Source organism: Bactrocera tryoni, chromosome 4 (genome assembly GCF_016617805.1).
Source record: "Bactrocera tryoni isolate S06 chromosome 4, CSIRO_BtryS06_freeze2, whole genome shotgun sequence".
NCBI lineage: Eukaryota > Metazoa > Arthropoda > Insecta > Diptera > Tephritidae > Bactrocera > Bactrocera tryoni.
In genome coordinates, this window is record NC_052502.1 from 61,194,551 (window position 1) to 61,211,209 (window position 16,659).

The following is a 16,659-nucleotide window of genomic DNA, read 5'->3' on the forward strand; positions in this document are numbered from 1 at the left end:
TGTCGTTAGTCTTCTATTCCCAACCCTCAAGCACTTTCTTTTACATTTGACTTCAAAAGATGGAAAGCTTTAGTATACTGTCCCAGGATTTCGGGAATAAAATGCTGACTTATGGTTTTTGAGATATTTACATTTAAAGTTCAAAAATTCAACTATTTAAAATGCGTGTTTCTCCTATTTATAATGCATTTCATACTAATATCTTTAACTTTTATATCCACTAACACTTCAATAATTCGGTTCTATAAATTTGTTTTGTATGAAATAGTGCAAAAATACCTTTAATTCCATATTTAAGTTTCGTTGAAATCCATTTATTCATATAATAAGAAAATGGTTGCGAACAAACAAAAAATTTGTAATCGAATAAAAATAAATAAAAAAGAAAGATTATACCGTCGATACAAAATTCATTTCAAAATTTTGATAATCTTGATAAATCCCGGCCAGAGTTCAGACTTCAGAAAGGGATTTATGCGAAAAACGAATACCCCTTATTTATTTATTTCCCGTCATTGAGGTATTATTTGTTTTCTTTATTTTTTGGTTCTTTTGTAAAATATGTACATATGTATGTACGTAAGGTAAAACTGATTAATAATAAGATTGCAACCCTTTTGTTATTGTGTGAAAAAAAGAGTTAAACAAAAGTTAAATATTGAATAAAAGTTATTTTGCTCAATTTAAGTTAAAATAAAAGGTAGAAACGAGTTAGTGATGTGGATATAAAAAATTAAAAATATAAGTGTAAAATTCATTTCAAATAGGAGAAACACGCGTATATGTACATACATATCTGGTAGACCTCCTCTATCCGTACATATCCATTTTAATTCCGAAATCTGGCGTAGTTATTCTAAAATTTACCCACCAAATTTGCTGAGTACAAATCTTATAAGAACTTCTACCGACAGTCTCAAAATGGATGAAATCGAAGGATAACCTTGCTCACTGCCTATATAACGGTACTGTTAAAAACCACTAAAAGCGCGATAAATCTATAACTAAATACGCCAGAGACATACAATTTTACCACCGAGATGGTATGAGAATGCTTTATGGAAGCCGGTGTGAAAATTGGACGATGGGCATGGCACCGCCCACTTTTTGTCTTCTTACATTCTTATGTCACATTCTGAAAATGAACGAAATCGGATAACAACTACCGCCTACTTCCCATATAGCAAAATAAACATTAAACTCCACTTGATTCATTCAATTTCCAGTGCACAAATCAAGAAGCAATTAATATAACGGGATAAAACTCTACATGAATAATGTCTTCAGTGTGTGCCACCTTATGACCAAAAATTGTTTAAATCCAATAAAAACCGTTCAAGCCCCTAGGTACCGAATATTTAGACACCAGTACTTTAAGTTTACTTTTGATCGAAAATGTTTGTCACAATGTGATATATATAACTGAAATTAAGGGATAATCCTTCTCTTATAATGTATGTCTGTATGTCAAAAAAATCGGGCCAATACTTCCTTTAGCCCCCTTTTCTTAATATAAAGAATTTCGAACTTCGGGGTGACCTTGTACCGTATATATCAGCCAATTTGTGAATTATCCAAATGAAATAATAGAGCGTGTTTTACTCATAACAGTGTATCTTTGTGCCTAAAATAGATAAATTTGAGCGAAAACTTGGCCTAACCCCTATACAACTAATATCAGGATTTTCGAACATCCGGCTGACCTTACACTATATGATTGGTTTTACACCTTAAAGTATTTCCCGGGCTTTGATTCTTGCCCCTCCTTATTTGTTTCGATTAAAAATTAATTTCACACTTATGTATATTTTGCACTTTTATATCCACTAACTCTTTACTAATTAGTTTGTACACATTTATTTTACATTATATAGCGCAAAAATAGTTTTATATCAATATTAAAACTTATTGTTCAATTCTATTTATTTAACAACAATTAAAGGTTTCAATCTGTCAAATAATCGGTATTACTTTATCGACATCTTTTGTAAATGAACTAAAAGAAATAAAGAAAATAGATTATACCCAAAAAAAGATTTTTTCAGTATCGCAGTATTGCAAAAAATCTTTCTGCCACTGGGGTGTGTCAAGTTTTTTTCGCATAAAACTCCATTTTGTTAATCTTACTTTCTCTTTTATTTATGTTAAACTAACACTGTTAAATAAATAGAATTGAACAATAAGTTAAATATTGAATTAAAACTATTTTTGCCCTATCTAATGTAAAATAAATGTGCAAACTAATTAGTGAAGAGTTAGTGGATATAAAAGTTGCAAAATACATACATATATGTAAGTAAGTGTAAAATTAATTTTTAATCAAAAAGTACGTGCTTGAAATAGTGGTAATTTTCAATTTAAACGCAAATATCTCGAAAACTAAGTTTTCCTTTATAACTACATACCACATATGTACATATGTACATACGATGTGCAAAATCCATATGCGTACACCACTGGTTTTTTATATTATCACCACTGCTTCTACATTTAATTGAAAGATTTACTTAGTTTTGTGTTAATATATTATACATTACAAGTACTTCTCTGAGTGCCTAAAGTTTTCTAAAATTTAAAACGTAATTTCTAGTTTAGGGCAATCATTACGAAATTTCTAAGCAAAATTCGTATTCGTACAGCATGGCATCCCCCAATAACAAAGCTGAGAATTTACCGTTACTTCGAAATTTGGGAATTCCCGATAAGAAGTTTCTTGTGTTTGCTCTATTTCTTGAAGCGTGCTTTATTTTGTGTGAAAAAAGTAAAAAGCGTAAAAAATGGGACGGAAATCAAGTGAATTAACAAATGAAATGAGAAATTTAGTTATAAATTTAAATAAAGATGTCAAATATCTTCGAGAAATCGGAAAAATTACGAAACGGAGCTGCTCCACTACTCAATTCATTATTAAAATATGTATATAAAGAAAGTGGAAGAATCAATAAAAAGGTCAGAAAACAAAACAGATGCATTTTAAATAGGCGCCAACAATCTTTTATTCTACGAGAAATAAGAAAAGATGTGACTACATATTAGTGCGGTGAAGCTTTCTGCTCTTTTGAATTCAAACTTTGGTATAAGTTTAACAGCACAAACAGTACGAAATAACAAAAAAAACCGGATTTCGGAGCAGACTCACGCGAAGAAAACTAGTTATCAATGCAATCAATCGAAGAAAACGTATAATTTTTGCAAAAATATATAAAAATAAGGAAATATATAATATCCTTTCTGGAAAAGGGTGATTTTCAGTGATGAATGAAAATTCAACTTGAGGATGCTCAAGCTTCAACTAGCTTGTATAAACAAACCCTTATGCCCACGTTTAAACACGGCGTATCATCTGTGAAGGTTTGGGGATTTTTTAGGGCTTCGGGAATAGGAAATTTGCACTTTATTGATGGGATAATGAATGCTAAGAAGTACATAGACATACTAAAACGAAATCTACACCAAAGTGCATAAAAATTGGGTTTGGGAAGTCGCTTCATTTTCCAGCAGGATAATAACCCCAAACATACGGCATTAGACACAAGACTTTGGATATTATATAACTGTCCAAAATACCTGAAAACTTCACCTCAGAGCCCTGACATAAACCCAATTGAGAACTTATGGTCTATTTTGAAAAATTCATTAAAAAAGTATAGCATTAGAAATCTTCAGGACCTTAAACGAGCTTTACGAAAAGAATGGGAAAAATATGTTCAAAACTCACCAAAAAATTGGTGAAATTGATGTCACGTCGCTTACATTCTGTTTTAAAACAAAAAGGGTATCCAACCAAATATTAATTTTTACATAATATCAATTTATTTTGTATTTAAAATAATGTACGAATATGAACTTTGCTTTATAGAAAATGTTAAATTTGCTTAAAATGTGAATTTTTTTCAGGAAAATTAATTAATTTAATAAAATGAAATATGTATGTATATATACATTTATACTTAAAATAACACACAACTTTTTTTTATACTTAATTGACAATATTTTTTTATGTGCAAAATTGCTATAAAATACGTGGTGTACGAATATAGATTTTGCATACTGTATATATTTTCTTGGCAACATTCCGATTACGAATTTCGGCAGAATAATACCCACCAATACCCGGGGTGTCTGAAGTACTTTCGCGAAGTACTCCTTTCTGCGTTGGCGGCCTTCGGCCGCGCTCTAAAAAAATTACGCTGATCGAGCCCATACTTGGGGTGACTGAAGTACTTTCGCGTAGTACTCTTTTAAAAAAAATCTTGATCGAACCAATTCCCGGGGTAAGCTAGATATTTTAGAACGTAATTATACATATACGCTCGGGAATTGAATTTATCATGTTTTTTATTGTTCCTGCTCCAATACCGTTATACCACGCTTCTTCGAGAATTTCATCCAATTCTGCTAAATTCTTGGGTATCTTCTGTGATACCTGAGCCTTCATTGTAATCCAAAGGTTGTCAATGGGATTGAGATCCGGACTGTTACCTGGCCACTCCAAAGTCGCGACTCCGATTTTTGATACAAAATTCTTCGCCTTAAAGAAGAAAAAAGGACAAGAATAAAATTTGTAATTAAAATTGTAGTAATAAAGTCTAGTTGTATAAAAAAAAATTGATATCTACTTTTTTGGCACGATGGCAGGGCGCAGAGTCATCCTGAAAAATAAGGACATCCGCTTGTGAAAAATGGTTTTCCATTGAAGGTATTAAATCTGTCTCAAGTATCTCCTGATACCCATTGACGGTTCCTTCTATTAGGGCCTGTTGCCCAAGGCCATAGTAGGAAAAGCAACCCCAGACTATTCGGCTGCCTCCCTGCTTAACAGTTCTTTAAACACATTCGTCTTTGAACCACTCACCAGTTCTTTTTGTCACGTAGGACATACCGTCGCTGAAAAAAAGTTAAATTGGGACTCGTCTGAGATTTCATTTTGCCAATCAAGTTGAGTCCAATTTTAATGTCCATTTGTCCATCGTTAACGGTTTTGACGCATTTTTGAGGTTAAAAGTGGTTTTTTGGCGGCTCGATGAGCGTTCAAACCAACCTCTTGAAGCCTTCGATGAACAGTTCTTGCGCTAACTTCCGTACCGACATCTTCAAATAACTCCACTTTAATGTCCTCAGCAGTTTTGCAGTTCTATCACCCGATTTTCGCTAGAACTTGTCTTCTTCTTTGCTCCAGAGCCAATTTTTCTCTTAAAAGACCTGGTTTCATCGAACTTTTTTAGAAATTCTCCCATTCCCCGAATGGTTAGATTTTCTTTTAGCTTATCAAAATATAACTTTTTTGCAATTGGGACATTGTTTTAAATTTTGGCATATTTAAGCTTTAAAGAAACACGAGCACGGAATAAATTTTGAAACTATTGAATAAAAACTAAAAGTTGTTATAAAACGTCTACAGAACACAAATTTATGTGAAAAGAATAATCCTTTCGGCAGAAATTTACACTTATCGGTTACAATCGTGTTTTAAATACAAACCCACAGGTATTCCGGATTTCACGGTCCGCTACTGTATGTATGTATGTATGTAAATGTATACATCTAGATGGAGATATAGTCTTTTAACTATACCAAGAGTGGAAGTTAGGATTACAAATCTCGAACGAAACGGCCAGTTACTAACAGCTGCATTTGTCAAAAGCCATGCTCATACAACTGCAAAAAGATCATTAGGTATTCATACAAATGGCAAACCAAATCACTTATGATTTTTACAATGGCTTACACTGATATTTTGTAATTGAATACATATATGTACATAAGTACATACATATGTATGATCTCTTTTAAGGGATAAAATGCTAAATATTATAGCTTCCAAGCATGAACTTCCGTTAAAATTATCTTTTGAGGTGACTGTTACGAAAGCTTTTGCGTTACGGCGTCTATCCTTGAGGAAGGTTCAAAGTTCTTCTATCGAATTTACATATGTATGTACATACATACATATGTATGTATGTTCCACGTCAGGGCTTTGAGTATGTTTGTATGAGATAAAATAATAATTATTTTCACATACATACATATTAAATGAATCAAAAATTAAATCAAGGCAAATACGGTAAATATTTACATACTTAAGTATGTATGTACATATGTAAGTATCTATCCCAACTATCATTTAGAATAAAAATTAAAAGTTAATATTTTTTGGTTAACAAAACTAATTTTTTCCGTTTACGCACCTACAAAGTATCTAGAAATACAAATGTATGTATGTTCCGCTGCCAAATTCATTTGGTATTCGCGTTGAAAAGTTTAACATATACACACATACATACATATGTATGTACATATATTCCTTTTCTTTTCTGTGTTCTCAACTAAATGCAAACAATTCTTGTTTGACTCATTTATTCTTTTTTTCTTTATTGTTTTTGTATTATTCAGTTGTGCTGAGTATGTGTGTTTTTCATTTCTGTTGTTTGCTTCTCATTCTACGGGTAAATGCGCCAAACAGAAACGTGATGAAAACTGGCAACGTTGTATTGTATCGTACTTAGCTGTGTTACTGCCCACAGTTATTTGGAATTTTCTTCGAGTTGCTGAGTGAATGTGGGCACCCTTGGTAATGTTGTTGTTGGTTGTATAGCTGACGACCAACATAAGTAACAGCAATAGCAGTGGGCATACGTACACACACACACACAAATTATACAAGATTATTGTTATTGCGAGTCGGCGCTGTAGTAGAATTATAATGAACAAGCAAAAATAGAAATAAATCGACTCAACAGCGGTCAGACGAGTTGAGCGACGAATGTTCGAACAAACAAACGAACGACCTCTGCGTGCGCGACGTATGTATATTTATTGAGGTCTGTATATGCATGTACGTTGATAAATCTTTTATGTGCAAATAAAACAGCAGCAAAGTAGGGACGGGAGAGCAGAGTCAGGCAAAAAATGCCGTAATAACAAGTTCGCTGCCTGTGCTGACGTCGTTGTTGAGGCTGCTCGGGCGCTCGTCACATTCTTCTCTCTGTGAAACAGCGCTTCAAATTGTTGCGAAGTTGACGTCGTTCGTATTCCTTCACTGTATTGTTTTTGCTGCAGTTAGCAGCTGTCGGGTATTTTATTTCACTCATTCGTTTGTATGAATGTGAGGTGTTTCTCATTTCTTGCTTTGTCGGTAGTCGCATGCACCAACACAAGCGCACGCATACGAACACGTTCAATTATAATATATAAGTACATATCTTATACATACATATGTATATGTGTGATCGAATATGTACCTTTTGTCGTTGTTTTTATAATTATTATATTCTGGGCATACGTTTTTGCGGTCGTTATATTGCTGTTGTTCGTTGTTGGACACATGATTGGAGAGGGGGTGTACAAATGAGCAGGTACCCGATAGCATGTAAACGGAAAAAACCAAAGAGAAATTAAAAACAGTACAACAACAACAATAATGTTGATTGTCAAGGGAAAACGTTCGAAAGGGGGGAAGTGCCGCCGGCTTCAGACTAGCTTGCGTCGCTGTCAAACTTTTTCTGTGACTGCATTATGAATTTGTTATTGTTGTTGCTATTATTACAATCCGCTTGCTGCTGCTACCGACCGCTACACTTCAGTGCACTGCATTGAATTCGTTGCTGATTTTGTTCAGTTCAGTACATTTTTCTTTTAATTTACATATGTACATAAGTATGTATGTATATATTTTTTATTGTAATGGCTTTGTTGTTGGAAGGCTTCACTGTTGTTGCTTTTTTGTTTTCCGTTGAACTGCACTTATGCAAATATGTACTAATGCATATACATATGTACATACATACATATCTATCTACATTTATATAGTATACATATGTCATTATTGTGCTGCTGATGTCCGTCCACACATATGTACATACACATGCTACGACTGTTATCAACAACTATTTACACACATACATACATACATATGTGGTGTTTACATGCATATAACTGGCATTGCATATTCATAACGATTGTTTTCAAATTCTAACAAGTATCGGTATGCAACGTCAAACAACATGACAAAACGATGCGTTGTATAATTTGACGTTATAGAACACTTTTCTGCAAAGTTAAATATCGCAATTGTTTTATTTTTGAAAGCGTATAAAGATGAGGAAAATGTGTCATATTCTTGTCGTCATAAGTAAATTTTTGGTAATAATATATCAATTTTAATGCAAAATTGGTATAAACTATTAAAAAAAATTATAAGAAATCTTATAAATTTGACATACATATGTATGTAAGTATGTAAGTATGTATGTATGTACAACGATGGCGGAGTCAAATTTATAAGATTTCTTATAATTTTTTTTAATAATGTATACCAATTTTGCATTGAATTGGGATATTATGACCAAAAATTTGTTACATACGTATGTATGTATGTGTGTACATAAGTGCATGTTTGGAAATGACCGATCAACTTCGGATTACTCAAGAGAGTCGAATTTATGAATTTAGAACGGACTCACATTTATGTACATATGTATGTATGTACATATGTACATTTATGAAGTGAAACTCGAGTTATATAGTTAGATCTATATTATATAGTTAGATCTATATTATAGCCTATAGCGTTTACCAAATCTACAAAAGCTTCAGCAATAAATTTAGGTTTCATTATAAACATTACATGGAGGAAGGTACATATACATACGTATGTATGTATGTACATATGTATGTATGTTCATATAGACCAATGCAGAAGCCTTTGAAATTGGTAAAAAGTTAAAGAAATTCAAAGTTGGTTTCAACCTTTTGGAAACGAAAGATAAAATAACAACATAAAAAGAGAAAGGAAGGAGGATAATGTATTAAATTTATGCAAAATGTCGATAAAATTAGTTTGTATTATAGTATGTGATGAACGTTTTTGTTTAGTTTCTTTATTGTACTAAAGGCCAAACTCAACAAAATGCTTTCAAAACCACGTTCATATGAATGTATAGGCAAATTTATCTAAAATTTCCTATTTTGCAATCATAAAATCTTCAAACATGTGTGCTTGAAATTATAAAACATGTGCGTTCAGATTCAGTTTGTTCCAAGTTGAACACATGTTGTATTCGAACAGTGAGAACCAGTTACAACTCCAGCATGTATGTCATACAATTTCAAACCGTTTCGTTGCTATGGCGTTTTGTGCGGCCATCATGGATTTCGCACACAAATTTAACTCTGGCACGAATCTGAGCAGTACAAATGTAAGAAATGTACTCATTACTTCTCTTTCTGCCGCTTTGTTGTGGATGACAGACGGAATTCAATGGCCGCTTCATGAACTCTTATGAATCGGTTTGCAATTTGAAGATAGAAACTATGGTTTGCTTTTTTACTCCAATGTGGTTAAAACGTTTTATAAATATTCACCATACTTAACTAGTAGCGTCAACACTGATCAACTCGTTGGTTGCGGCATTATCAGTATCAAGCGATTTGGCAGAGGGCTTAGATGTGCAAAGTAGATGTTAATAATTTTGCTTGGAATTATTCAATAATTAATTGCATTAACACAAATATATTATTAACTCAAAAACGTTGAACCGCAAAACAAAAACAAAAATAAAGGTGACTACATATACTATTCTAAAAGTATATAATTTGGAATTATTCAAGCTGTTAATGCATTTGTTCGGCGCAATTTGACATGATTTCTAGTGGCTTCACAATTATTAAAGAAACGACATTACTACAGTGCAACTAAAAAATTTGTATACACTGCTAAATCAATGAAATGGTAAATAAAATAGTTGAAATTCTATTTAAAATATTCTAAACATCTTTTATCGTAGATATTTCACTGAATCGACATTTGTAGTTGGACATTAACCGTTGTGTACAAATTAAGTGGACAGCCTGCAAATACTTATTTTTCTGCACTTCTAACAACAGTTTTGTTAATATGACTACATTGGCCACATTATCCAACCCAGCCGGTAATGATTCTGCCAATACTGTAGGAGGTAGTTCATCAACAGCAGGGGCTGGGAACAACAACAATGTTGAGCGACGATGTGAAAATGCTGACTGTAATGTTATTAAGCTGGTGTCAATGGTGCCGAAACGCAAAATTACACAATTTGTAACAGAGCCTTCTGTTATGGAGAAACCCATGCTTATAAATGGTTTTACAACTGTTTTTCAAGTGGAAGGAAGTTCTGCAAAATTAAGTGATTTGAAAAATCCCAATCCAACCGCATCACCCCAACCGAAAAGTATTTTTCGTATCGTACCAAATACACATGCTCACATAGTGAATTATGTTGTCGTCGATGCTGATGGCGATTCTTTGCGTAAAATCAACGAGGGTGATCCGGCTACAATGCGAAAATTGCTTGAGTCGCAAAAGGTGAGTGCCGATCAAATGTTGAAGAAGCTTATGGCAGGTCATGGTCCTAGCGTTCCTATTGTCTGTAGCGCTTCGCCTGCGTCAACAAGCGTGAACTCGGTATCTTCTGCGACATCGTCAAACGCACGTAGTGTGGTAACTGCGAACACATTTTCGACAACTGCAACAACTACGACCAGTAACGCAACAAATGCAAATATTCGAACAAATGTTACACCAGTTACAGGAAATACTGCACCCAATGGCCCTGCAAAGTCATCAGCCATACAATTACCTATGCGAATGCATCCAAACTTGAAGATAACTGCTGTGGTAAGTAGAGACACAATTGGACAATTGGTAGAACCAAATACTGGTACACAGCAGTCTATACAAGTGGCTTCATCAGCTGTTCCACCTACTGTTCCATTAATCACGCCCATACCATTGGCGAATTTGCAGAGTTCGCCTGCTCCTTCTATTTCTACACAACCAGCGGATAAGTAAGTTTTAATTGGAATGCCAACTTTAATATATTAAAATGTATTTTCTTATTCACATAGATCAAATATTGATAAAATGCAAGCAGAACTTGCGGAATTGCGTCGCACTGTTGCTATGTTGGCCGAGGCTATGCCCATGAATCCTCAAGCTCAGAAAGCACTCCAACAAACAACTCAACAACGTGGTGTTGCCGTGAAAAGGCAGCGCATAAATTAAGGGGTTAGATGTAATCAGTAATATATTTTCTTTTATAAAAGTATAAACACATAGCACCAAAATTTGTTTCATAAATGCTTGCTATCACTACCTAGCAAAGTTTATACTGGAAAAGCGGTTATTAATACAAAAATTAGCAGAAGAAAGGACTTGTTGAGAGCGAAAAAAGCTACTAGCCGAAAAGAGAGTTATACATCATAATTTATAAAATTGTGTCCTTTTTTTCCTGATTTTCAGAAAACCAGCTCTTACACTTAAATTTCTTTTTTAACACGATTTTGGTTTAATACGGTCTGAAAATAAAACAATTTTTAATTTTCTACAAGATTTTATTTCATTTAGCACAATTGAAATTTTCTTGGCCATAAATTTTATTTGTCAGATTTACATATCACAAATTAAGAGGAATCCTCTTTTTGTGGATACAGTACTGGTAATTGTAAATAGCACAAAATGATCAATGTTTTTTACACGGTGTTTTAAGTAAAAACAAAATTAGGTGTATAAAAAAATCGGAATTAAACAAGAAATCCCCCGATAAGGCTCTAGTTTTTCGTGTATAATTGTATAAATTGTATTGATATCTACTGAGCGGTTTTCGTGTTATAGTGGTCACAAGTTTTGAAAAAACTCACTTGAAGTTTTACCGTTTACTAATTATGGAATAATTCAAAAAGCTTTTGTCGAATTTACCTATAATTTTCTAAGAATATTTAAAAATAAAAAAAAATCGATTTTATTTTGAAAATTCTGACCGCCTTTATCCTCTTAATTATATTAATTATGAAATGTTTTTTAAGATTATGCTTAATTTATAGTTCATTGCTATGAAGCTATTAGAAGTCAAGATAGTATTTTAGAATAAAAAAGTTGCAGAATATAAGGAAAACGGGACACAGTAATAGTCAGATGTAAAAATGTGTAATTAAATGACGTATTATCATATTTAATTCTTAATTCAAAATTAAATTAATATCTTTTCTAATTGATCAGATGGTTAAAGCATGTGAAAAAAGCACGAAACATTTTGTATTATAAATATATTTTATGTGCATTTTAAAAACATTACTGGTTTATCATTAATAATTTGTACACCACAAATTGTTGCAGAAGAAAGGAAAACACTGGAATATCTTATTTCAATAGCGAATTATTTTATTTTTTTGTTTTGCTCCAAAGCCCATGTTTTCCGGTATTATCAATATCAACTCAATCCATCAAAAAACGTTTCCGTTGATGTGTTTGTCAAGCTTCATTTATTTTGTGGTATTAGGGGTTTCAACTCTGCCAATGAGGTTGATTGGAATTTAAAAAAAAATTGCAATTATCACCAAGCAATTGCGGTTGAATTGCATTCCTGTATGTATAAATCAGTGTTGATAGTTCTAGTTTTAACAAAAGAGCTGTTGTTTTTTAACCAACAGCTACAAATTGCTTCCCAAACCAAAAATTTCTTTGGAAACTCTGTTTTTTTTGTGTTTTAAACTACTCTTGGACTTTCCCTCTTTGATCTTCAACATAAAATTCACACCTTGAAGCTGAGAAAAGTCCCCAAGCATACAAGTCTCATCATCCATAATGCAGCAGTCAATATTTTTAAAGATATCAAGGTAGCTTGCTCTTTTGCCATATTCTCTTTTTTAGAATACCTGTTTGGAACTTTCTGGAAGTTTCAGAACTCTAATTTTTCCGCTATTGTTCTCTCGGATGTGTTGGGATTTTTCGTAAAAAGCGCTATTACATTCATGACAACGTCAGTGTTCTTAAAACCTTTCGTTCTACCACTTCCTTGCTTTCTATTGAAAGTCAGGTCTTTGCTGTACGCTTTAACAACACGCGGCAAGGTATTCCTGGTAACATTTGCTTTTCTAGCAGTTGTTTTCTTAGTCTTATTTGGAAAGCCAGCTTCATGTGGAAAAAAAATTAAAATTGAAATTTTAAAAGATAATTCTAGGAGGGGAAAAGCTACAATCATACAATTCACTACAGGGCGGTTGCTTTTGCAATATTACACAATTGCACGAAATGCAAAAGTTTAAAAAACTCTTTTTTTTTTTATAATCTAGGACATACATAGATTTCTAACAGGTACTTGAAATAATGCAAAGCATACAACCGTGGAAAGAGAAATCGCACATTTTGAGCATGTAATAAAACGACATTTATTATTAATAGAAAAATAAAACAAATTGAATTTATTCATTAGCGCAGCAATACTCGAGGAATAATTAAGTTATGTATAAAAAATTAAAAATTTGTTTTCAATAATTCTGTTTAAAAAGATTATTGATTTTCCATTGCGTATTTTGGTCTGGACATATAAATAACACAGGAGTCGGCTTCTGCGGAATATAAGAAAATTTGCTGGAAATATTTTAAGTGTTATTGCCTTTAGTCACTCACAACGTTAATACTTTAGTTTCTCCACTATTTGCTAGGTATCGTCGGGCAAACTCTCCACTAACTTCTGGCGTCTACTTTATGGAATTGCGTACCAAGCTTCTTCGATCGCAGTCCAAAGTTCGTCAGAATTTTTTTCTTGGGAATCTGCACCTTAACATCGCTCCATAAATTTTTAATGGGGTTTGCATTGGGACTTTGCTTTTAATACTTTCTGCAGCAAGTCAATTTATCACATTTTAAGCTGCGTGTTTGGATCGTTGTCATGCATAAAAATCCAATTCACAGTCATCAATTCAAACGCGAAAGGTTCCATGGTTTAGTATTTTAGAGAATGTTGAAGTATAAAAATTCGTCCCTTCCATTGATGGTCTGGCTACCACCGTCGTGCTTAACAGTTTTTGTGGTGTATCTGGAGTTATATGCCTGACACCCGGGGTGATGGAAAAATGGTTTGCTATCGGATACGATTCACTTTTGATTGATTGGTACAAAGTACTATTTTCCCAAAATTTTAACGTACTTTTCTAAATGTGCTGCTGTGCACTTTTGTTTATTTTGGACAGCCATGGTTTTCGACTCATTCATTGAAGCAACTGAGCATCATTGAGATGCCTTCGTACAAGTTTACTGGACACACTAAACCCAAATTCCTCATTTATTGCAGCCATAATTTATCGCGAAGGTTGAAACGGAGCAGTCTTGTTTTTCTGATTTTAGCTCTATCCATTGTTTTACGTGCAAAAGCTTTGCGGATTATTATATTTTGCAGCAATTTAAGATAACTTTTACCAAAATATAAGTATGTTGTAAGTTGTAAAATTCAAGACATGTACATACTAACATATAAAATTATTACGATGCACTTATTTTATAAAACTAAAGATTGATTTGACCTAGCCAAGCGAAGTCATTGTCTTTTAATTCATTGAACTATGTCAATGCCGTCGTATTTCTCACACAGCTCATCGTTCGATCGAATGCTGGTTAGGTCATGTCATCCGAATGGACGAAAACACCTCAGCTGTGAAAGTATTCGATGCAGTACCCGACGGGGGAAACAGAGAAAGAGGAAGACCTCCACTCCGTTGGAAAGACCAGATGGAGAAGGACCTGGCTTCGTTTGGAATCTCTAATTGCCGCCACATTACGAAAAGAAGAAACGCTGGCGCGCTGTTGTTAAATCGGCTATAACCGCGTTAACGGCGTTTAGGCCAGTAAAGAAGACGAAGATTGAAAACTGTTTGAATATTTATTTTAAACGTGTGCTATTCCACTGTCTATGACTGTATGTATTTGGGGAGAAAACAAATATAAGAAAATAACTAGCTTTAAAAAAGAGCAGCAAAATTTAACTGGATTTTAAATGCGTATTCTAAACTTAGTATTGTCAACAAAATGCGATAATAAAGAAATGTCAGACGACCAAAAGGATAAGAATTCGTATCGCGATATGCGTAAAAACAGTTAACACGTTTTATCCGGTGTGTACCACCGGTGGTACACAGGCAAATTCATTTATCTGGCGGTGTGTATCACCGGTGGTACACAAATGTTTATACTTTTAATTCAAAAACCATACTAGAAGAACCATACTAGACGAACCATACTAGAAAGAAATAAAACAAAATAGATTGGAAATTATAAATTTATATTTATTGTAGGCGTTTTGAACATAAAAAAAAATTATTTTTGCAGTTCTTTTTGAAGCAAAACAAAATTTAGTTATTTAGTTATTTTCAAAAGTAAAAATAATAATTCTTCAAACTTAGTATCTAAAATGAAACTGAGCATTTAAAAAGTATGATGTGTTCTTCTTCACTGCAGTCTTCAAAGAGCGCAGAATCTGTTATAACACGACTCCAATCTTGCTGAATTTTGTCTGAATTCTCATCTTCTGACTCCGATGATAAATATATTCTACGAATTTTTCTTCGAGAATTTTGTATATTCTCCATGTCATCGTCTGAATTCATAATTTCTATGGTAAATTTTAATAGAATAAATATCCAAAAGTTAGAGTAGTTATTAAAATATTTTAGAAATCGCTATTCAACTAACCGAATACCTTCTTCAAAATTCGCAAAATTGTCAGCTCACAATAACGAAAACTATCGCGCAGTAGAAGAGTTCCGCGAACGAACAAGTTGGTTTTGCGTGCATATTGCGCAGTAGAAGAGTTCCGTTGAACGAACAATCTGGTTTCTCGTGCACGCGCTGTATACGAACACGCAAAAAATGCCCCGGGTAGAACGTGTTAAGCATAGGGGTGGCAATATAATGGTTTGGGGTTATTTCTCCTAATATGAAGTCGACCCTATTCATCTTATTAATGCTAAAATGGACAAGTATAATTACAAAAACATACCGGAAGAAGTAACCATCACCATTTGCTAAGGAGGATATGCCACTTCGTTGGCGATTTATGCAACATAACAACCCCAAACACTCCTCAAAGCAAGAAAATAATGGGTTTCATCATAACAACATTATGGATTAGTCAAGCCAATCACAACACCTGAAATCAATTGAAAATCTTTGGATAAACTGGAAAAAGAGAATCGGGAAGCAAACCTACATATGTACAAACACAAGTATGTAACACGGTATGGCACTCCCATAAAAACCTGCCGTAGGATTATTAATTCTATGCCAAACCGAATGCAAGAAGTGATTGATAATCATGATAGAAACAATAGTTTTTAATGAAATTCAACCAATTTTTTACGTTTCTGTAAAAAAATTTTCTTTATTTTCTATTAATAATTATATAATATATAATTATACATACTTTAATGACGACATGAATTTTAGATTTTTATCCGTATTATTATTAATTTACGTTATATATGCCATTTTAATTGACATTTATGTTTGATTTTTTAATATATCAAATAAAAATGTATACAATTAAATATCTCCTAATTATTTTTGTAACAACTCGGTTATTTAAAAGAAAAATTAGTGGTACCTATTTTAAGTATATTTTAAGGACTTTTTTTATTCACTTTCAAGTCAGAAAAACACGTTTTTTGTGAGTTTTATTTGAAGAGAAGAATTTGTTAAATAAAAATTATAATAATATACATTCACAAACTTTAATATTGTATGTATATTATGGATTTTCTTGATTCCAAAGCCGATCTCCCGGAACTGCTCCGAAAAAAATTGCCTGGCTGTTTAAAATTATCTGAAATTGAAAATACAAAAGAACAAAA

At 33.0% G+C, this 16,659-nt stretch overlaps 2 protein-coding genes across 2 annotated transcripts in view; both read left to right on the forward strand.

The window, feature by feature from the left end:
• Positions 1–9,402: 9,402 nt before the first annotated feature.
• LOC120773782 lies at positions 9,403–11,924 on the forward strand. The gene is made up of 3 exons (XM_040102871.1): positions 9,403–9,730; positions 9,786–10,824; positions 10,885–11,924. Exons 2-3 carry the CDS (start codon positions 9,896–9,898, stop codon positions 11,039–11,041), a joined length of 1,086 nt encoding a protein of 361 aa, XP_039958805.1. The 5' UTR covers positions 9,403–9,730; positions 9,786–9,895; the 3' UTR covers positions 11,042–11,924.
• Positions 9,896–16,659, forward strand: part of LOC120774640 — a 59,777-nt gene continuing 53,013 nt past the window's right edge. Inside the window, exons 1-2 of the mRNA XM_040104364.1 lie at positions 9,896–10,824; positions 10,885–11,017. Of these exons, the coding sequence (XP_039960298.1) occupies positions 9,896–10,824; positions 10,885–11,017 (1,062 nt within the window). The remainder of the gene's footprint in view (positions 10,825–10,884; positions 11,018–16,659) is intronic.